The 23,735-nt window shown below is 33.8% G+C and overlaps 2 protein-coding genes across 3 annotated transcripts; both read right to left on the reverse strand.

Moving 5' to 3' along the window:
• Window positions 1-6,500: 6,500 nt before the first annotated feature.
• Window positions 6,501-23,096, reverse strand: LOC149386736 (uncharacterized). Its single transcript, XM_089626549.1, has 10 exons — window positions 22,990-23,096; window positions 16,917-17,047; window positions 16,603-16,714; window positions 16,324-16,485; window positions 15,829-15,948; window positions 13,291-13,412; window positions 12,915-13,026; window positions 7,821-7,926; window positions 7,115-7,656; window positions 6,501-7,013 (listed from the first exon to the last, which is right to left on the reverse strand). The coding sequence occupies exons 2-10, from the start codon at window positions 17,027-17,029 to the stop codon at window positions 6,714-6,716; spliced, it is 1,689 nt and encodes a 562-aa protein (XP_089482675.1). The 5' UTR covers window positions 17,030-17,047; window positions 22,990-23,096; the 3' UTR covers window positions 6,501-6,713.
• LOC149386737 (mediator of RNA polymerase II transcription subunit 15a-like) lies at window positions 21,260-23,076 on the reverse strand. Of its 2 annotated transcripts, none has more exons than XM_089627058.1 (5): window positions 22,970-23,076; window positions 22,508-22,562; window positions 22,234-22,304; window positions 21,944-22,018; window positions 21,260-21,708 (listed from the first exon to the last, which is right to left on the reverse strand). In XM_089627058.1, the coding sequence occupies exons 2-5, from the start codon at window positions 22,542-22,544 to the stop codon at window positions 21,352-21,354; spliced, it is 540 nt and encodes a 179-aa protein (XP_089483184.1). In that variant the 5' UTR covers window positions 22,545-22,562; window positions 22,970-23,076; the 3' UTR covers window positions 21,260-21,351. The 2 variants fall into 2 exon arrangements, with proteins under 2 accessions (XP_089483184.1, XP_089483185.1); XM_089627059.1 differs by having other exon boundaries at window positions 22,234-22,286; window positions 22,970-23,075.
• Window positions 23,097-23,735: the final 639 nt, after the last annotated feature.

The following is a 23,735-nucleotide window of genomic DNA, read 5'->3' on the forward strand; positions in this document are numbered from 1 at the left end:
CCCTTTGACCAAAACGAAAAATCTTCCCACCATCAAACTTTGTCAACAAAAAAAAAACTACTGAATAAAGAGAGAACTTCTCATATTGAATTTTCTTCGACTGATAAAAAAAAAGTTTCTTCAGTAATCATTTCAACTTCGCTCCGATCATCAAATTAGTATATTTATATTTCCGTTTTTCTTCCATTAAAAACCTGCTGAATTACAACTTAAAAAAATTAAATTAAAAGACCCTTTAATATGTTTTAGAGCGTACGTTAAAATAATGCTATATTTTTGTGTTTTTCTTTTATTAAATGATTTTTAATTTGTTTCAGATCATAGGTTAATATGCTATATTTCTGTGAGTTTTTTTTTTCTTCCAAAATGTGAGGTTTATATTATTTTTTTCACGATTTAGTATATATGTCTCTAAATATGAGATATATTAGGTGATCGTTAGTCGGTAAATTTCTACGCCGTGTTTATAATATAAAGACCAAAATTAGCTTGATCTATATCCATGTTAATTATAATGAACTATCTATTAGCATTTCACTTTGCGCATCTTTTAGCAAACTATATACGTGGTGGTGAAGGTGGTTTCATGTTAACTAAAGAGATCCACTCATACCTGCGAATTATCAATATATTATTATATATTTTCCTTCTTAAAAAAACATAAGTCATTTTATTAGTAAATATATATCAATGTTATGAAAATAAAAAATTATATTTGCAATATATTTTTTAATCAGGTTTTAGGGTATACTACACATATGAATATAATACTGTTATGAAATTACAAAAAAAATGTGCTCGCATATATGAGAAAGAGAAGTATCAAGTACGTATGTATATACACGTATAGCTTATTGACGTTTACAACTACACATGAAATTTGATATTTATGTTGATTTAACATACTCACTAATTTCTACTGGATAATATTTGTTGATCATGTGATTACTTCTCAATATGAGTTAAAGTTATATCATGAATGCTTATTTGTGTTATTTTTTTTCCAAGATATTGAGCTTTAGTTTCATCGCCGATCTTATAGTGCTGATTTGTTCAACAAATCACGTACGTCTTTTGTAGTGCGTATTTAATAGCCCAAAATCATATTCATTCATTTTGGCTTTGTTATTTGCGTGAGGGTTGTTTTTTTTTTTTTTTTCTTTTGTTGATTTAGCAAAGTCACTATATCAGCACTGTCTAATATTTGTTGAGCATATAATTAGTTCTCAACATGAGTAACATATATATCATCAGTGCTTAAATTGTATGCACATATGTGTGGAATATTTACATATCAGATACTTTTTTTATGTCGTTTTTATCATATCTAAATATCATGTAATTACTCCTGAAAATATTGTCCCGCGGCAACGCGCGGGTAAATTATCTCGTATATACTAAAAGAAGGTACAATATCACTGTAGAAACTTTTTTTCCAATTAAAAATTGCCACATTGTTAGTGGGTCCCACACAAAAGTTTCTCTCTCTCCACGTTTCTCTTCTACTTAGATGCAGCAATATATACAAACCTTTTCCCAATTAAAAATTGCCACACTATGAGTGGGTCCCACACAAAAGTTTCTCACTCTCTCTCTCAAGTTAATGCAACGAGGCTTTGATTCAGCTACAAAATCAAAAAGGCCCAATCAAATTATATCAATATAATAGATAAAGTTTTTTTAATTTGAATAAAAATGGTGGTGTATGTGTTGTTGTAACGAGAGAGAAAAGAAAAAAAAAAAAAAAAAAAAAGCTGTACAAAACAGAAAAGATTTTTTTTTTTACCTGAATGTGTCAATTATATAATCATCCACGTCATACCCACATGCAATTGTATTGCAGTGTACCAATATTTACAAATTGAAATCTTTCCCTTTTCTTTCTCTGTTTCCCCGCATTGCCCAATTTGCCAAATTTATTTTATATATATATATATATATATATATATATATATATATATATATATATATATATATTACTATATTTTGCCAATAAAACTTATAACAACTCTCTCAATTCTCAAACAGCACATTAAATATAAATAGTAATTAAAAAAATGAATATACTAACTAACTAAAACAACTCAATTTCACACATTCAAAGACAAATTATACTAAACTGTTAGATTCTACTCTACATTTATATTCATATGATCTATATATAAAAATCAAACATTACAATCAAAGTGTAACAAATAAATTACAAATACAAATTTTATAGTCAATGTTGAAATACACTTAAATATAAAAATTAATTTACGGCTTAGAGTTTATTTATTTTATGATTCCGATTAAAGTATTTGACCAAAAACTTAACATAAATTTGAACCAAAAATCTTAACACAAAATAAATTAAGGCAACCACACATATATATTATAAGAAATCCGCATAGTATAATTGAGACAATTGTTTTTTATATTTATATATAGTATAATTTTACATTATAAAAACTTACAAAGACTTCTTTTTTAATTTCACTAAATAAATATAAATCACATACTGCTATTCAATTATAAATAAATAAATAAGAATATCATATTTAAAAAATAAACATACCGTATAATATAAACAAAAAATGAGGAGATACAAATGTAGAAAATTTATCAACTGCTTTTGTAAATGCTCTAAGTTTATTATATTTTTTTTTCATAAACATAATACATACATGTTCTTTCTATTTCCTAACAGATTCAAATATATATTATATTATATTACAAATGATAATGTGACAATATCATAGAAAGAAACTAATATATTTATAGTAAAATGACTATTATGAATTTTTAAATATTCTAGAAAACGATTATTAATTTGGATTCCTTCTTTTATATATTTTTGGCATATAATTTTTTTCTACTCAGCTAAATGATATTTTTTTTTTCAATAAATTTAAAAGTGTGGGAAATTGAGAATTACAGAGAGTACGAAAGAACGAACAGGATTGGGGAGAGGTTTTTGGCAGGATATGATCCGACTCAAATATATGCGTAAAGAAGAAACTAAATGAAATAATCAAATGACTATTTTCAATTATTATTATAGTCTAATACTAACAACTATATAAGACACTATATATAAACTGGAAGGATGTGGTGTGACTCATTACTCATGAGCATGAGTCAGATTATACATACATGTCTTTGTTTGTCTCTTTGTTTTTAATTTTGTTCGGTTGATCGAGTATGTTCTGATAAGTAATTAATTTATGTATTACTTAATTACATGACATAGAGTAGAGAAGGTTTTCTTAAATATATGGCATTTGTTCATCCAGTAACATATATTGAGTCATAATATATATATATATATATATATATATATATATATAGTCATGCATGAGACATGCACATAGGCATATTATGTATATGAATGAACTAATAATTGTAATATTTGTGGTGGTTAAATTATTTGTCAATTATTTGTGCGCCAAGTATTGTTATGCATTAATGTTCATATTTACAAGTACTTTTCTTTCATCTTAATGAATGTTACTGTTCCTTGATAAAAAAATTATGCACAATTTTATAAATGGCTACAATTTTTCCTTTTATAAAAAATGCAAGTGGATAGTATTTGTACAATAATTTAAGGATATCACGATAAATGAGATCGACATATATGATTTGATGCATAATGGTGTTAATGTGCATACATAATGTGTCAATGATCGAGTACATAAGTAGAAATACTATAATAGTTTCAACTTATATATATAATATGTGTCTAATAAAGATTTTCTTATGTTAGTTAAAATGTTAAAAGAAATGTAAATAAGTTTATATATTTTATAAATTTAAATCGTGAACATTAGTTTATCAAACAATTTATAATTTGATCTCAATTGTTATAAAGTAAAAAGTAAAAAAAAAATATTAAATACTCAAAGTGGAACTCTTTATGCGTGTATTTCTACACATAATATATATAGCATAAAATATATTATTATGTGTTTTATATGGATACAAAAAAATATATAATGTTTCATTGCTCATTACTTTATTAATTTATCAAATTGCAAAAGAAAACTCCCGCAGCAACGCGCGGGTATATAAACTCGTATATTCTAAAATGGGGCGGCTAAAGAACTAGCCAAAATGACACTCCTATTTTAAAATTATAGCCCAACTATTAACATATTTAGGAAAATAGTCAATTTATCATGACAACATTTCAATATTCCAATTATACCCTTAGGTTAATATTATTAACTATCATAGTAAATAATATTATCCATAACAAAAAAATTAGTAAATCTAATTAATAATAACAAAAACTACAGTAAATCTTATTTGTCATAACAAGAATAACAGTAAATCTTATTTACCGTAACAAGAACAATAGTAAATCTTATTTACCGTAACAATAAATCTTATTTACCGTAATATGAACAATAGTAAATCTTATTTATCGTAACAAGAACAAAATTAAATTTTATTTACCGTAATATTTTAGAGTTAATCTAACAGTAAATACAATTTACTAATTATTTCATATTAACATTAAATCGTAATAACCATTGAATAAATAATTCGTTTCTATGGTAAATATAACAGTAAATACGATTTACTAATTATTTCATATGAACAGTAAATCGTATTTACCATTGAGTTAGGAATAGTAAATCAATCTGAGTAAAACATTCGTCGACGAAGGCCTGATGGAGCTCCTCCTCTCAGCTTCTCCGCGCGACGAAGACCCATCTCCGTTGGGTTTGGTGGCTCCATTCCTCTCCGGTTCTTCGCGCGAAGTCTGGGTCGTCGCAGATCTGCCGACGATCTCGCTCCAGTCCGATCCACGCTCGACGAGACCAGTAGCCTCCTTCTTCCCCGGTTCGCACGTGCAAGGACGGCCTCCATTCCTGGTGCGAGCAGCAAAGGTCCTCCCTCTCTGGACCCGCGCGACGGAGGCAGTCTCCGACGAAGGTTCGCGCGACCTGGGCTTCTTCAAATCTGCACGACGAGGGCCGGCGTTCTCTAGATCCGGCGGGTCTTCATCCTTCGTCGGCGCTCGCTGGGTCTCTTCTCCGGTGGTTCGCGCGTGCAAGGTTGATCTCAGGCGGCCATTGTTTCCGGCGCGGGTAACGAGAGCTTTTACTCCTTGGATCCGCGCGACGGGGGTTGTCTCCCTCGAGCCTTCCGGGCTTGGCTGACTCGGAGCGTCTCCCAAGCCCTCGCGAACCGAATTCTCGACGACGAAGGCGTCTAGGATGGAGAGCAGTCGAACCCTAGATCGTGGACGATCTCGCGGCTGCTCGACCCTCCGGCGATCCGCGCTTTCTCAGTCGAGTCCTCTGCCCCTCCTCCACCTCCGATCGAGGATCAATTCTCTCAGATGACCGTCGCCGACAACGACGATCGCTCCGATCACTCCTTCGGATATCGGAAACAGCAACAGAACCAGAATCCCAACCCTGGCGTTCCAGATCTGACCTCACCAGATTCCGTCTCAAGGTAATCCAATCAAATCAAATCAATTTTGTGAAATTAATTTTCAAGGCGATAATGAAATTAATCGCCAGTGACAGTAGTTTCGGTCGAGCAAAGCCACAATTCAACGATCCGATGAATCAAATCGCATCGGCGAACATGAAATCCAGCATCTGCGATCTCAACAACTCCGTCTACGTTCTTCAAAACCAGCACCAGCAACAACGCTGGAGAACGATACTTTGGGGTAAAAGGGTATATTGGTAACTCAAGTAAGTGTTTGGCTACTTCCTTAATATAATTGATAGTTGGGCCAAAATTTTAACTTCCCTCTGACGAAATGGCTAATTCGTTACAAATCTCATTCTAAAATACATCAATTCAAATACAACTCATACATTAAAAAAAATTAATACTACAATTAAGTCACACTACTACATAGACAATTGAAATAAAAATAACAAAAAAATTAAAAAAATAAATAAATAAAACTACTACAGTCAAACCACAATAATACTACATAGACAATTGAAATAAAAATAACAAAGACATAAAAAAAATGAAAAACTTAAAGACACCGCTTCATAATTTATTGCTACTCGGATTTATATGAAAATCTAGCTAGTAGTGTGGAAAATCAATAAATTAGCATGTTTTATGTAATAGAGAAATAAAATATTATTTTATGCATCTTCGTACATAAATGACATATATAAATTTGATGATATGAAAAAAAAATAATTATTTTGGGCAAATTTGTAAAATATAAAAATAATAAAGGTTTAAAATTATAATTTTAAGAAATCAAAGTAGGAAAGAATATATCCATAATATTCTTTAAGTAGATGCAAAATAGAGTTGAGTTATAGCTGTAAAACATTGTTCACAAAGATGAATTTTGGATCAACTTTTGCACCATTAGAGATTGTCTTATAAATTGAAGACTATATTACTGTATTTAAGCAGACCTTGACTATTTTTGCAAATTTTATTAATTTTATTTTCTATTTACTTATAAACTCATTACCTGCCCAATGTTAGACTATATTACTAAATTTAAAAAAGACCTCGACTGTTTTTGCAAATATATTAAAGACCTTCATTACATAAATAGTATAACATTTTTCTATTTTATTGAAAAAGGAATGACTCGGCTGCAATAAGGAATGAGTTTGGGATTCCAAATTTTCGAAAACTGGAAGAGAAGGAATGTTTCGCTTTGTGTTCATCTGATTTTATGTGGGAATTATTTATCTGTTGATCATCTCATTGTCAACCTTGAAAACTCATTCATCGATATTTTCACCCCGAGCTTGGGGATTGTTTTCCGGTTGGTGTGTTAGGGTTCCGGCGATCGGAAAGAAGAGAGATTGGTTCGAAGACGCTGGCGATTTCTCGAGCAGCTCAGCTCCGGTCGTTTTCAGCCCCGTTCCGGCCACCAAATCCACCGTCCTCTCGTCGCCGTCCCTTCTGCCCCCCTCCGACCCCGACCCCGACCCCGCCGGAATCCCCGCCGGAAACCGCCTCTGCTGCCTCCGCTGCCCCGGCGCCGACTCCTTCATCCTCTTCTTCCCCATCTGGGCTTGCTGGGTAAATTAGTAACTTAATTACTAAAGTCATTAAAAGAGTTGCCACTTCATTAATTGAGTTTCTCGATAAAATTACTGTGTCGTATCACAACAACAACCTGCTGGGGCTGTTGCTGCCTGTGGACCACCTGTGGGTGTTGTTGCTGAAGCATAGGCTTCGGTTGCTGTTGAACGGAAGAAGCCTGATTCTGAGCGGAGAGAGACGATTGCATCATGGATGGCTGTTGTTGCTGCATCGGAGCCGACGTTTGAATCATCGGTTGCAGCAGATTTTGTTGCTGTTGTTGTTGTTGTTGCTGGTTGACGACTTGTTGCCTTCCCGCCATTTGTTGCCTCTGAGGGTTCGCGTACATATTTGGTACACCTTGGCCCATGGGATTCCCGACGGAGTTCTGTGAATTGGCCGGCACGCCTTGCATGCTCGGATTCTGGCCAACCACGTTCGCCATGGTGTTCTGAGTCGGGCTGGAGGTTTGAGGCATTCCAGACGATAAGCTTGAAGAGCTCTGAGCTCCGACCGGATTCGGAATGTTTTGAGGTAATATCTGTTGACGGGTTTGGGTCTGATTTGGCGGCAATGGCATTCCCAGTGACTGAGCCTGATTGTGTACTTGGGGCTGCATGCCCAGAGATCCTATTCCTATAAAATAAAAAATAAAAAATAAAAAGCAACACAGTTAAGTGCTATAAGTATGTCGGGCGTGGCCATAAAAATAAGAGAGCTTGTAGTTAGATAAAAAGCACATAAAGAGAGAATATAAATACGAACTCAACCACTCTCCATAAGCACCTTTAGAGGTTTACCTTGATCCGGTGGTCGGTTACTATTGTTAACTTGGTTGGGCATTGTATTCTGTGACTTGGTCTCCATCGTGAGCATCTCCAGCGAAATTTTCCGTAGATAATCCGACTGGAACAATCAAAATCCCATAAGTGTGTGTGTGTGTTTATAAATATATATATATATATACATATATTTATATAAAATGACCAGACCCAGTTACAAAGGATTTGTAACATCACCAGTGGGACGGAACCACAACCCTTAAAACACAGACCGAATGCGAAACAACACGCCAGCCCGAGAGCACGGGAAAGGAACTCCCCGAACCAAAAATTCCCCAAAAAAAAAAAAATACGGACCCCAAACCATTTTTTTTTTTTTACAAAGAGCTCACCCAATCCCTAAACAAATCCGGCTTGAAAAAATCAATATTAGCACCGACATGTGTGTGTATTTTAAAAAATACCAGGCTTGTGGCTGCAGTGTAGAACTTTTCCTCAAACCTTTCAGCATTTTTCTTGAGTTCATGTATTCCCTCTGGACCAGAGAACGGTAGATGCTTCTTTAACGTATCCATTCTTCAAAGGAAAAACATTGTCAGATATGTTGCTGAATGAATTTTTTTCATTAAATAAAATGTAACCTTCACTTCCCACAAATAAAATAATCTGCTGGATAACTAATAATATGCATATGCATGTACTTCTCAGTTTTGTTCTTTTTTTTTTGGAAAACCTCCTCTGACATGAACCAAGCGATGTGGGACACAAAATGGAGGCTCGAGTATTTAAAAAGCATATTAGATCCCTTAAAAGTTGAGTTTCTCACGCACGGAGTTCAAAAGTAAGACTCACATCTTGTTGACAATTCGCTGCCGCGAATCAGGTTGTAATTGAGTCCTCCAACCTACGGAGTCCATAGCCGGTGGTTCTCCGCCTTGTATTGGCCTCCAATTATTGTTGTCCATCGAAACACCTCAAACACCCTGTCACGACACAGCACACAAATCAAAAACCCAAAAACCAAGCTCGGTATATATACATGTAAGAATTTAGCTGACTTCGGAATGAGAAAGTCAAATTGAATTCAATTAGAACAAATAATTTCCATGCATAAAAATACCATCAGGATTCAGGAATTCAATTCAGGTGAAAAAAAAAAGGCCTAAAAATCTGATTCATTTCTCTTTTTTCATTCTGGAACCCTAATCTATGATTTCAGCGTACGCGAATCCGTGTGATCATAAAGATGCATGCTATATTATCCAAAAAAAAAAACCTAAAAATCCGATGAATTAAAAATCGAATAGGTGATTAGGGTCTAGGTATACAGAGATTGGAAATAATCGAGCATCGGAAGATATATCGGCTTTGAACTCGGATTAAGGAAGCACGGTAACGAAAGAAAATACGAACCTAGAAGAAAAGGAAATCAAGTCGTGAAAGTATCGGAGAATTTCGAATTCTTAATGTCGGGTTACGACCAAACAGACGCTCTAAATCAGGCAATTTTTGTTTCTTAAGCTCTTGAATGATATGAAAGCCATACCCCGAGGTGTGTATTTATAACGATTTTTCTTCTATGAAACAAAACGACATGTCGGTTAGTTCAATAAATAGACAATATTTCAAAATGCCATATTCTTTGTTTTTTTATAATTGATTTAATCATGCCAATGACAGTGTAATATAAATTTGGGAAATTTGCGTCAATGTCACAAATTCATGGGTTTTTTGCATTTGTGTCACAAAGTTGTCAAAATTGCATTTGTGTCACGTATTTACATTCGTGTCACATGTGCAAATTTCAAATTACTCTCTCTCATCATTTAATCTTTTTATTAGTTACTCTATGTCTTCTGAATTTTTACAATACCTCATTAAAAATCACTTCATCTTCCTATAAAACTTTCTAAAATTTTTGCGCGTGACTTATTTGCAATTGGATTGCAAATTTGTGACATAAGATGCAAATACCACTATAAATTTTAAATATGCATATAAGTAAAATAAATTAGATCTAGTGATTTAGAAAGTGAGAGTTTAATCTTACCAAATAATCATTTGAATTTAATTGATTAGTAAAACAGCCACAAAATTATATTCTTTGCACATTTTTAGCAAAATAACAAAAATTATGTTTTCAAAATTTGTTGACATTTCCATTATATATTTGACAATGTATATAAGCAATTTTATGACTTAATGATGTCGGACAATATGTTATGACATTATTCTGCGACAACATGAGTGACATCAATATCTCAAAGAATCCAGCAATCGCATAGTAAATTTTTTTTATTATTAAAATCTGATATTTGCACATTGTTAGACCATTTCCAATAGTGATGCAAAATGCATCAACTTATAAAGAGTTTGCTCCAATGAATATGCAATTTTTGATGCATTCTCTAAATTTGCATCTCTTTGCAATAGTGGTGATACAAATATAAATCACCTCTTTTATAGATGTATACATTTTATTTAATATCAAAGTTTTTAATAATTCTAAAATTGACCTTAATGAATTTGTAGTTATCTTATAAATTTGTCCTATATATTTTTAATAATATTTTTTAAATTATTAATTGAATATAAATATATTGAAATATATATTCTAAAATACATCAATTCAAATACAACTCATACATTAAAAAAAAAATTAAAACTACTACAATTATTAAGTCACACTACTACATAGACAATTGAAATAAAAATAACAAAGAAATTAAAAAAATTAAAACTACTACAGTCAAGCCACAATACTACTACATAGACAATTGAAATAAAAATAACAAAGACATAAAAAAAATGAAAAAAATAAACACCCCTTTATAATTTATTGCTACTCGGATTTATATGAAAATCTAGCTATTAGTGTGGAAAATCAATAAATTAGCATGTTTTATATAATAGAGAAATAAATTATTATTTCATTTCATTTTTGTACATAAATGACATATATAAAATTGATGATATGAAAATAATAATTATTTTGGGTAAATTTGTAAAATATAAAAGTAATAGAGATTTAAAATTATAATTTTAAGAAATCAAAATAGGAAAGAATATGTCCATAATATTCTTTAAGCACATGTAAAATAGAGTTGAATTGTAGCTGTAAAACATTGTTCACTGATATAAAGATGAATTTTGTATCCAAATTTTGCACAGATGCTTTTATAAATTGAAAACTATATTACTATATATTTAAGCAGAACTTTGACTATTTTTGCAAATATTATTAATTTTATTATCTGTTTACTTATAAACTCATTACCTGCACATTGTTAGACTATATTACTAAATTTAAAAAGACCTTGACTGTTTTTGTAAATATATTAATTGTATTTGCTATATATAGCTATAAAACTCAATTCTTGGTCGGTTTTAACAAAACAACGCGTGTTTGATAATGTTTACGACTGGAAGTCCCTTGCTTGCTTAATAATCCATCCCAGTGTGACTTTGAATAAAAATAAAATATAGTTCGACCAGTTTTAACTTAAATTGGGAGGTAAAATCTTCTTGTGCTCAAGCAAGAAATTTGATCTTGAAAGCTAAAGATGTATCGAAGGATCTAAAGTTTTTCGCTTAGCTCTTCCGAGAGTATAAATAAATAAGTTTTACGATGAAGCAAATAAAGCATATTTCCACTCAACTTTGTTTGAATTTCCAATCCATCGGCTATTGAGACATTAACTTAGAGCAGAAAGAGAAACGCAAGATGAACGTTTAAAAAAAAAAAGGAAAATCTTCATTCTAAAGTAGCAATCCATTAGTAACTAATAATCAATTGGTCCAAAACATTGTGAAAAGATAATGCCAGCCTCAAAGGTTCCGTCCCAAGAATCGAGAAGCTCAAACCTTCAATTAGCCGGATCGTAGAGCTTGATTGCATCGTTGGTGTGGTCCATCGATTGCATTTCGGTATTGGGCTTCCTCGGCCGAGTGGTCATTTTTTTTTCTGGCCGAGTGGTCATTTTTTTTTGCTAGCCGAGTGGTCATTATTTTTTGCTGGCCGAGTGGTCATTTTCTTTGGTCAGCTGGGTGGTCTTCTTTACTGGTCGGTCGCGTGGTCATTTTTTATGGCCGACCGGGTGGTCATGTTCCCACATGATCGATAACGAAAATGAAAAACGGCATGTTCACAAAATTTGAAGTAGTTGGCTGGCCATCGAAGGAGTGCGCTGACTTAGTCCTCACGAGCACTTGTCTAGGGTAACTTCGCCATCAAATCAATTCTCGAAAGGGATCCTGGCACCCCTAGGGCCCAACGCCTACTCGCCTCTCGAAATATATTTTCCAATTCCGGCCGCAATAACAAGCCCTCGCTCACTCGTTAAAAACGTTCATTCCTTCATCGAGGATCAATTGCTTGCTCTTCGCAAAGAGAAATCCAGATTCCGATGACGAGGTCATTTTTTCGTCATTCCCGATCAAGAGCGAGATCCTTTCGCCAATAAGACCCCGGTCGTTCATCGAACGCTCGCATAGTCAACCATCGCCTCGTACAGAGTAGGCTTTGTCACCTTGCAAAAGTGAATACCATCCGCCAAAAAGTGAGATGAATTCTACTCACTCGAGCCTCTTCTCGCGCAAGAGAAACACAAAAAGTGGTAAAAGAAGGGTACGAAAAATCGAGGAGGAAAAATGAAGGACTTTCATATCACAAGAGACACACCTACTAACGCCCACGAAAAGACAAAAGCAATAACAAAAGGAGCATAGCCACACCAACAAAAGCAAAAATCGAACGAAACGCGACACATCCAAGAATACACGGAAAAATAAAACACAGCACAACAAAAGGAGCCATGGGAAACAAGCCACCACACATCATAAATCAGAATCAAAGGTCATCATCGTGAACCTCTCCCTCAACTCTGATGTCGAGTCCACCTCTTCCCTAAGTTCGACGTTGCCAACTTGGTCGGTCTTTGTATTTTGTGATTTGGTCTCCATCGTGAGCATCTTAAGTGAAATCTTCCGTAAATAATCCGTCTGGAACAATCAAAATCCAATGAATATGTTCATTTATATATATGAAGCAAAGCATGTCAATGTTTGCACCAACATGTGTCTGTATCGAAAAAAAAAGAAGAAAAAAAATACCTGGCATGTGGCTGCAGTGTAGTTCTTTTCCTCAAACCTTTCAGCGATTTTCCTGAGTTCATCTAGTCCCTCTGGACCAGAGAACGGTAGATGATTCTTTAACGTATCCATTCTTCACAGGAAAAATCATTGTCAGATATGAGGCTGAATGAATTTTTTTCATTAAATAAAATGTAACCTTCACTACCCACAATAATCTGCTGGATAACTAATAATATGCATATCCATGTCCTTTCTCAGTTTTGTTCTTTTTTTGGAAATCCTCCTATGACATGAACCGAGCGATGTGGGACACAACACAAGCTAATTTAAAAAAACATTTCAGATCCCTTAAAAGTTGAGTTTCTCACGCACTGAGTTCAAAAGTAAGACTCACATCTTGTTGACAATTCGCTGCCGGGAATCAGGTTGCAATTGAGTCCTCCAATCTACGGAGTCCATAGCCGGTGGTTCTCCGCCTTGTATAGGCCTCCAATTATTGTTGTCCATCGAAATACCTCAAACACCCTGTCACGACACAGCACACAAATCAAAAACCCAAAAAAACAAGCTCGGTATATAAACATGTAAGAATTTAGCGTACGCGAATCCGTGTGATCATAAAGATGCGTGATATATTATCCAAAAAAAAAAAACCTAAAAATCCGATGAATTAAAAATCGAATATGTAATTAGGGTCTAGGCATACAGAGATTGGAAATAATCGAGCATCGGAATATGTATCGGCTTTGAACGCGGATTAAGGAAGCACGGTAAGGAAAGAAAATACGAACCTAGAAGAAAAGGAAATCAAGTCGAGAAAGTATCGGAGAATTTCGAATTCTTAATGTCGGGTTACGACCAAACAGACGCTCTCAATCAGGCAATTTTTTTATTGAGAGAAATTTTTTATTGAGAGCAATTTTTTTATTGAGAGAAATTTTTTATTGAGAGCAATTTTTTTTTTCTTAAGCTCTTGAATGAAAGCCATACCCGAGGTGTGTATTTATAATGATTTTTCTTCTATGAAACAAAACGACATGTCGGTTAGTTCAATAAATTGACAATATTTCAAAATGCCATATTTTTTTTGTTTTTTTTTATAATTGATTTAATCATGCCAATGACAGTGTAATATAAAATTTGTATCTCTTGCAAGTGGTGATCCAAATATAAATATAGATGTATACATTTTATTTAATATCAAAGTTTTTAATAATTCTAAAATTGACCTTAATTTGAATTTGCAGTTATCTTATAACTTTGTCTATAATGTATATATTTTTAATAATATTTTTTAAATTATTAATTGAATATAAATATTTAAATATATATTCTAAAACTACTACTGTCAAGCCACAATAATAGTACATAGACAATTGAAGTAAAAATAACAAAGACATAAAAAAATGAAAAACTTAAAGACACCGCTTCATAATTTATTGCGACTCGGATTTATATGAAAATCTAGCTAATAGTGTGGAAAATCAATAAATTAGCATATTTTATGTAATAGAGAAATAAAATATTATTTCATGCATTTTTGTACATAAATGACATATATAAATTTGATGATATGAAAAGAATAATTATTTTGGGAAAATTTGTAAAATATAAAAATAATAAAGGGTTAAATTATAATTTTAAGAAATCAAAGTAGGAAAGAATATATCCATAATATTCTTTAGGTAGATGCAAAATAGAATTGAGTAATAGCTGTAAAACATTGTTCATTGATAGAGAGATGAATTTTGGATCAAATTTTACACCATTGGAGATAGTCTTATAAATTGAAGACTATATTACTGTATTTAAGCAGACCTTGACTATTTTTGCAAATTTTATTTTCTATTTACTTATAAACTCATTACCTGTCCATTGTTAGACTATATTACTAAATTTAAAAAGACCTTGACTGTTTTTGCAAATATATTAATTGTATTTGCTATATATAGCTATAAACCCAATTCTTGGTCGTTTTTAACAAAACAACGCGTGTTTTGATTATGTTTACGACTGGAAGTCCCTTGCTTGCTTAATAATCCATCCGTGTGACTTTGAATAAAAATAAAATATAGTTCGACCAGTTTAACTTGAATTGGGAGGTAAAATCTTCTTGTGCTCAAGCAAGAAATATGATCTTGAAAGCTCAAGATGTATCGAAGGATCTAAAGTTTTTCGCTTAGCTCTTCCGAGAGTATAAATAAATAAGTTTTACGATGAAGCAAATAAAGCATATTTCCACTCAACTTCGTTTGAATTTCCAATCCATCGGCTATTGAAACATTAACTTAGAGCAGAAAGCGAAACTCAAGATGAACGTTTAACGAAAATCAAAATCTTCATTCTAAAGTAGCAATCCATAGTAACTAATAATCAATTGGTCCAAAACATTGTGAAAAGAAAATGCCAGCCTCAAAGGTTCCGTCCCAAGAATCGAGAAGCTCAAACCTTCAATTAGCCGAATCGTTAGAGCTTGATTGCGTCGTTGGTGTGGTCCATCGATTGCATTTCGGTATTGGACTTCCTCGGCCGAGAGGTCATTTTTTTTTTGCTGGCCGAGTGGTCATTTTTTTTGCTGGCCGAGTAGTCCTTTTTTTTTGTTGGCCGAATGGTCATTTTCTTTGGTCAGCTGGGTGGTCTTCTTTACTAGTCGGTCGCGTGGTCATTTTCTATGGCCGACCAGGTGGTCATGTTCCCATGATCGATAACAAAAATGAAAAACGCCATGTTCACAAAATTTGTAGTAGTTGGCTTGGCCATCGAAGGAGTGCGCTGACTTTGTCCTCACGAGCACTTGTCTAGGGTAACTTCGCCATCAAATCAATTCTTGAAAGGGATCCTGGCACCCCTCGGGCCCAACGCCTACTCGCCTCTCAAAACATATTTTCCAACTCCGACCGCAATAACAAGCCCTCGCTCACTAGTTAAAAACATTCATTCCTTCGTCGAGGATCAATTGCTTGCTCTTCGCAGAGAGAAATCCAGATTCCGATGACGAGGTCATTTTTTCGTCATTCCCGATCAAGAGCGAGATCCTTTCGCCAATAAGACGCTGGTCGTTCACCGAAAGCTCACATAGGCTTTGTCACCTTGCAAAAGTGAATCCCATCCGCCAAAACTGTATTCGCTCAAGGGGCTCCTGCCTCGCTGAGATGAATTCTACTCACTCGAGCCTCTTCTCGCGCAAGAGAAACACAAAAAGTGATAAAAAGAAGGGTACGAAAAATCGAGGAGGAAAAATGAAGGACTTTCATATCACAAGAGACACACCTACTAACGCCCACGAAAAGACAAAAGCAATAACAAAAGGAGCATAGCCACATCAACAAAAGCAAAAATCGAACGAAACGCGACACATCCAAGAATACACGGAAAATAAAACACAGCACAACAAAAGGAGCCATGGGAAACAAGCCACCACACATCATAAATCAGAATCAAAGGTCATCGTCGTGAACCTCTCCCTCAACTCTGATGTCGAGTCCACCTCTTCCCTAAGTTCGACGTTGCCAACTTGGTCGGGCTTTGTATTGTGTGATTTGGTCTCCATCGTGAGCATCTTAATTGCAATATTTCGTAAATAATCCGTCTGGAACAATCAAAATCCGATGAATATGTTCATTTACATATATGAAGCAAAGCATGTCAATGTTTGCACGCACCAACATGTGTCTGTATCGAAAAAAAGAAAGAAACAAAAAAATACCTGGCATGTGGCTGCAGTGTAGATCCTTTCCTCAAACCTTTCACCGATTTTCTTGAGTTCATTGAGTTCCTCTGGACCAGAGAACGGTACATGCTTCTTTAACGTATCCATTCTTCACAGGAAAAACATTGTCAGATATGTTGCTGAATTAATTTTTTTCATTGAATAAAATGTAACCTTCACTACACACAAATAAAATAAGAATATAATCTGCTGGATAACCTAATAATATGCATATGCATGTACTTTAAAAAGCATTTTAGATCCCTTAAAAGTTGAGTTTCTCACGCACTGAGTTCAAAAGTAAGACTCACATCTTGTTGAGAATTCGCTGCCGGAAATCAGGTTGCAATTGAGTCCTCCAATCTACGGAGTCCATAGCCGGTGGTTCTCCGCCTTGTATAGGCCTCCAATTATTGTTGTCCATCGAAATACCTCAAACACCCTGTCACGACACACCACACAAATCAAAAACCCAAAAAACCAAGCTCGGTATATAAACATGTAAGAATTTAGCTGACTTCGGAACGAGAAAGTCGAATTGAATTCAATTAGAACAAATAATTACCGTGCATGCAACATACCATCAAGAATTCAGGTGAAAAAAAAAGGCCTAAAAATCTGATTCATTTTTTTCTTTTTCATTCTTGAGCCCTAATCTATGATTTCAACGTACGCGAATCCGTGTGATCATAAAGATGCGTGCTATATTATCCAAAAGTAAAATAAAAATCCATGTTTGTTTCTTCACTCAAAAACTGTTTTCTAGTTTTTGGGTTGAAAAAATTGAAAACCAAAATTGAAAACATGTTTGGTTAGGTGTTTTTGGAAAAAAATTTCAAAAATTTTTGAAGTTGTTTTGGAAAAAAGTAAAGAAAACTGAAAACAAATAAAATGTGTTTTTGAAAAAAAATTTCTTCTCTTCTCTCATCTTTCTCCTCATCTTCTCTTTTCATTCTTTCAAAAACAAAAATGAAAACTATACCAAACACTTTTTCAGTTTTTTCACTTTCTCAAAAACAAAAATGAAAACTGTACCAAACATCTTTTTGAAAACAACTACAAAACAGTTTTTCAATACAACTACAAAAATTAGAAAACAGAAAACAAAAAACTTTTTGAGTTAACTACCAAACACAACCAAAAAATCCGATGAATTAAAAATCGAATATGTAATTAGAGTCTAGGCATACAGAGATTGGAAATAATCGAGCATCGGAACATGTATCGGGTTAGAACGCGGATTAAGGAAGCACGGTGACGAAAGAAAATACGAACTTAGAAGAAAAGGAAATCAAGTCGTGAAAGTATCGGAGAATTTCGAATTCTTAATGTCGAATTACGACCAAACAGACGCTCTCTATCAGGCAATTTTTTTTTTTTCATAAGCTCTTGAATGAAAGCCATACCCGAGGTGTGTATTTATAATGATTTTTCTTCTATGAAACAAAACGACATGTCAGTTAGTTCAATAAATTGACAATATATATTTTTTTTTTATTCATTTTGACAATATTTCAAAATGCCATATTTTTTGTTTTTTATAATTTGATTTAATCATGCCAATGACAGTGTAATATAAATTTTAAATATGCATATAAGTAAAATAAATTAGATCTAATGATTTAGAAAGTGAGAGTTTAAATTTCTTACCAAATAATTATTTGAATTTAATTGATTAGCAAAACACCTAAAAAATTATATTCTTAGCACATTTTTAACAAAATAACAAAAGTTATGTTTTCAAAATTTGTTGACACTCCCATTATAAAATTTGACAATGTTTTTATGACTTTAAAAAAATTCAATCAAATACTAAAAAAATTTATTAAAATCTGATACTTGTACATTGTTAGACCATCTCCAATGATGATGCAAAATGCATCAACTTATAAAGAATTTGCTCCAATGAATATGCAAATTTTGATGCATGTTTTAAATTTGCATCTCTTTGTAATAGTGGTGATCCAAATATAGATCACCACTATTTATAGATGCATACATTTTATTTAATGTCAAAGGTTTTAATAATTCTAAAATTGACCTTAATTTGAATTAGTAGTTATTGTTGAACCGATTTCTCGACCCAAACAACCAATACGGAAATTATAGGAGTAATATGGAATTCGTGTAGTTATTTAAGGGAAATGGTTTCAGAATTCTGTTATAAAGAAATAGATCGAATAATTGAGATCAAAACACTATGAATAAATTGGAAATGAAAAATGCGAAAGAAAGTTTGTTTCTTTATTTAATCAAAGACGGACGACAGCAAAACAATAGTCTTATCAAACTTGATATTCTCAAACATCCGACGAGAATAAGATATGTAGTAAATCAGAGGGAATTCGAGAGAAAATTATATATCTTTTGATGAAGCTGAAGAATCTATTTATAGTTCGCCTTTGGTCTTCCTTCTTGTCGAGCTTGCTCCACGTGTATGGTCAAGATCGGTCTTCGTCTTGTCGATCCCGGAGCTCGTCCCCCTTTCCAAGGGAGTTTGACCGCTTCCCTTGGGCGACTGGAGTTTGAACGTCTTTAGGCGGGATGATCCTTCGAGGACGAATAACTTATGGGCTTCGGGCTTTGAATTGGGCCATTCTGCTCGCTTGTAGACACGAATCTCCTTGTTCTCGCTTTGGGCCGGACTCGTTTTGGGCCTTTGCTGGTCCAGCTCGTCTAGGGCCGAGGGAGGTCGATCTATACTCCCACAATTAGTCCCCCAGTATTTTTTATAATATGGGATGGCATAATATAAAATATACTGAGTCGAACCATAATTTCGCTTGGTTTGGTTTGATTTCGACGAGATATTTCGAGTATCTTTGTTTTTCGGTTGCCTCGTAATGGACATATTAACACGTGTCAGCGCCTCCTCACCCCGAGAATCCAAGCGTCGGGCCTATTGGGATTACCCTAAACTCGGGAATCCCAACAGTTAATGTGAGATTCTCTCAAATATTCAAAAGGTAAACCTCAGCGATTTCTCCCTCTTTCTCTCTGAAACTCTTTTTTTTTAAAGCTTCAAACTTTTCCTCTCTCGTTCTCGTTCTGTGCTTGGAATAGTTTCAGGGGCTTCGAAGCTTTTACTTCTCTGATAACTTTTAAGATTTTTCTCTTCTCTTTCGAGTCGTGTTGTTTTGTTCCTGTATATGCATATACATTTAAAGCAAAGTACGTCAATATTTGGGCCAACTAGTGTGTGTATATAGATTATAGAGAAAGTACCTCGCTTGTGGCTGCAGCGTAGATCTCTTCCTCAAACCCTTCGGCGATTTTCTTTAATGTAATAATCCATTACAGGAAATACAGCGCCAGATAAGTTGCTGATTCAGTTTTGTTCATAGTAACATAAAATAAAAAAAATATATTCATTCTTGAAGACCTCCTCCTATGACGTAAACAAAGCCAATTCATACGAGACACAAAATGGAATTTATAAACCATTACAGATTTACAGTGCAGACCTCTTAAAAGTCAACGTTCTACTGAGTTCATAAGACTTACATGATGTTGACAATTTGGTGCCTCGAATCACTTTGCAACTGAGTCCTCCAATCCACGGCATGCAAAGGCGGAGCTACGTGGGGCCTAGGGTGGGCAAATGCGCCCCCTGAAATTTTGAAAATTGTAAATTTTACCCTAAATTATTATTTTTATCAATTTTTATATTTTTAGCCCAAATTTATATTTTTTTTTCGATTCCCCCACCCCCGACTTCAATTTCTTACTCCGCCACTGACGGTGTGCTTATCTAATGTCGATGCTAAAAAATAAAATGAATGTAGCTGACTTCGGAATGAGAGAGTCGGATAAAATCCAATAAGACCATGTCATTTCCGTGTATATCTGTGTGAATTTAGCGGGATTTCGAATGAAAAAGCCTAATAGAATCCAATAAAAAAAAAAAAGTAATTTTCGTGCATATATAGAATGCAACTAACGAGAGACAAAAAAAATGCCTAAAATTCTGATTCGTTTATATTTTTCATTACTGAATCTTAATCTATTATTTTAGCGCACACAAATCGGTGCGTTCATAAACATAAGTCCTAAAAGAACTATTTCAGCATGGTGTTCTGAGTTAGACTGGATAATTGAGGCATTCCAGATGATGATAAGCTAGAATAGCTCTGAACTCCGACCGGATTCGGAATATTTTTTTGCAACTCTGAACTCAATACTCTTGCACATTTTGTAAATTTAGGACAATTTCACTAAATTTAAGCAAACCTCGACTATCTTACAAATTCATTAATTTTTTTCAACTCTTTAGCTATAAACACATTTACGATCGTTTCTAACAAAACATGCGTGTTTGATAATGTTTAAGACTGTACTGGAAGTCCCTTGCTTGCTTAATAATCTATCCATGTGTATGACTTGAAATAAAATTAACTTTTAATCAGGAGGTAAAATCTATATGTGTCGAGGAAAAATACTTAATCTTGAAAGCTCAAGATGTACTGAAGGGTCTACAGTTTCTCGTTTAGCTCCGGAAGATAGGATAAATAAATAAAATGTTATGATGAAGCAAAATAGCATATTTCATTCTTTTGAAAAACCTCCACTTTCCACTCAACTTCAAATGAAATGAAGTTAGAAATCGCTATTGAGAGAATAGGTTTGAGCAGAAAGAGAAACGCAAGACAAAGGCTCAACAAAAGGGATAGTCTTCATTCATAGTAGAGATCCATAGTAACTAATAATTAATCGGTTCAAAACATAAAAGAAGAGAAAAGGCCAGGCTCAAAGGATTTCTTCCGTCCCAAGATTCAAGGAGTCGAAACTTTCAATTAGCTGTTGCTGTTGCTGAGAACCCTCCGGAACATGTTGCTGCATCGAGTTCATGGAATTTCCTTGCCCCGAGTTCATCGATTGCAACTGCGGATTCATTTGGTTCATCTGGGATTGTGGCTTCCTCGGCCTATTTGTGTTTATGAAGTTTATAATCTGCCTCTCATAGTGAGCCAACTTCTCCTTGTAAACTGGTTGAATGCCTGCTTTTGTGATTTGTAAGAACGTTATCGCACGCTCCAGCATTGATCTAAACAACTTCAGTTTCTCAATCTGGTCCGACTTCGGCGGGTGTGGAATGGAATCGTGCTGTTGAGCAGAAGAGAAAAAGATCAGAACAAACTGAAGCGAGGTTGGTCAATGCAAGAAACACCGACTCTAGAGAAAAAATCTGCTCGTGTTAAACATATTTCATGACCATATGTTTCAGCTATAATGAAATGTATGTCGAGTAAAAATATTTGGAACTGCCCCGTCTTTTTTCTGAAATGCAGTTTGTAACCAGAACTTCTAAAACAAGGAACAGATAAGCGAGATGACAGACCTGATGTAACTTGGTCGCGATTTTCTGACACATATAACTCAGTTCAGGTAAGTATTGCTCCTTCATCTGTTTGATCTGCGAAACCAGTTTGGATAAATTTTGGAAACTTTCAAACAAAGACACTCTACGGAATTCCATAATTTTTATAATAATTTAATCGAACAGTATCTCGTTCTCTGACAACTGCATGTCTCTCCGCACTAATTATCACCGATTTTCTATTAAAATCATTATCGACCTGTGCATTCTTGTGTGAACTTAGCATCAGGAAAAGCATAGTATAATATTACCTTCTGATATACCTCCTCTTGCCAATCACCTCCATTTGCAAGTCCAGTTTGAGCTGTTGAGTCAAGAGATGCTACAGAAGGTCAAGTACAAATGCCTCCATAAGTTATATGAGACGTGCCAAGCACGGTAATGCAACAATTACTATATTTGCTATAATTATGCACATGCCAAAACCATACTTTTCTAAACTCAGTCCTCAGGAAACAAAAATCCGGAGCACACCAATTTTTTTTTTTTTTTTTAAAAAGACTCGAGAATGAAGAAACAACATACTTGATGATTGCTGAAGCGTCCAATAATTGTTGTCCATCGAAATACCTCAAACACTCTGTCATGACACAGCACACAAATGAAAAGCCCAGAATTTAGCTGACTTCGGAATGAGAAAGTCAAATTGAATTCAATTAGAACAAATAATTTCAATGCATACAACTTACCATCAGGAATTCAATTCAGGTGAAAAAAAAGGCCTAAAAATCTGATTCATTTTTCATTTTCATTCTAGAACCCTAATCTATGATTTCAGCGTACGCGAATCCGTGTGATCATAAAGATGTGTGCTATATTATCCACACACACCAAAAAAAAAAAAAAAAAAAAAAAAATCCGATGAATTAAAAATCGAATATGTAATTAGGGTCTAGGCATACAGAGATTGGAAATAATCGAGCATCGGAACATGTATCGGCTTAGAACGCGGATTAAGGAAGCACGGTAACGAAAGAAAATACGAACCTAGAACTAGAAGAAAGTACCGGAGAATTTCGAATTCTTAATGTCAAGTCAGAGTTACGACCATAGACGCTCTCGATCAGGCAATTTTTTTTCATAAGCCATTGTCTGAAAGCCATACCTGAGTTGTGCATTTATAATGATTTTTCTTCTATGAATAAAACGACATGTCGGTTAGTTTAATAAATTGACAATATTTCACAAATGCCATATTTTTTATTTTTTTATTTTAAGGGTTCATTAGGGAAGTAGTCAACTTAAACGTTTGTTATTGCTAAATAGCCAACGTTTCGTAAATATTAGATAAATAGTCACTGCATTTTATTTACAAGCGTAATTTTACACAAATAGTCATAATATCATTCCCGCCCAAATCAATTTTTTTTAATGTTAAATAAATAAATCGGTATAGAGTGCACGAAACGAGGACATTAATTGAACAAATCCAAAACCACACGCATTGCTTATTAGACTTCATAACATTTTAAAAGTAAACGATTTTTTTTTCAAATTTTAAACTAAAATTCAGAAATAAAAGGGAGTGATAAACCTGAAAAGCATAAAATTTTCTGATTGGACCACGTCATACATGTGGCTATTTACCTAAGATTTATGAAACGTTGGCTATCTAGCAATGTCAAACGTTTAATCATTCAAATGACAGTGTCATATAAATTCTAAATATGCATATAAGTAAAATAAATTAGATCTAATGATTTAGAAAGTGAGAGTTTAAATTTATTATCAAATAATCATTTGAATATAATTG

The sequence above is a fragment of the Urtica dioica genome, chromosome 9 (genome assembly GCF_054948205.1).
Source record: "Urtica dioica subsp. dioica isolate 48M chromosome 9, U.dioica_male_clone48M_v1_H2, whole genome shotgun sequence".
Taxonomy (NCBI): Eukaryota; Viridiplantae; Streptophyta; class Magnoliopsida; order Rosales; family Urticaceae; genus Urtica; species Urtica dioica.

What these genes read in the sequence shown, in the direction of transcription:
- LOC149386736 (XM_089626549.1), bottom strand. Translation starts at nt 17,029, where the DNA reads ATGGACAACAATAATTGGAGGCCTATACAAGGCGGAGAACCACCGGCT. An exon ending in CAGCGAATTCTCAACAAGAT is followed by an intron (nt 16,715 to 16,916) that starts GTGAGTCTTACT and finishes TTTCCTGTGAAG; the next exon opens with AATGGATACGTTAAAGAAGC. An exon ending in GGCAGCAACAGCCCCAGCAG is followed by an intron (nt 7,014 to 7,114) that starts GTTGTTGTTGTG and finishes TAATTTACCCAG; the next exon opens with CAAGCCCAGATGGGGAAGAA.
- LOC149386737 (XM_089627058.1), bottom strand. Translation starts at nt 22,544, where the DNA reads ATGGACAACAATTATTGGACGCTTCAGCAATCATCAA. An exon ending in GACGCTTCAGCAATCATCAA is followed by an intron (nt 22,305 to 22,507) that starts GTATGTTGTTTC and finishes GACCTTCTGTAG; the next exon opens with CATCTCTTGACTCAACAGCT. An exon ending in AAGAGGAGGTATATCAGAAG is followed by an intron (nt 22,019 to 22,233) that starts GTAATATTATAC and finishes CTGGTTTCGCAG; the next exon opens with ATCAAACAGATGAAGGAGCA.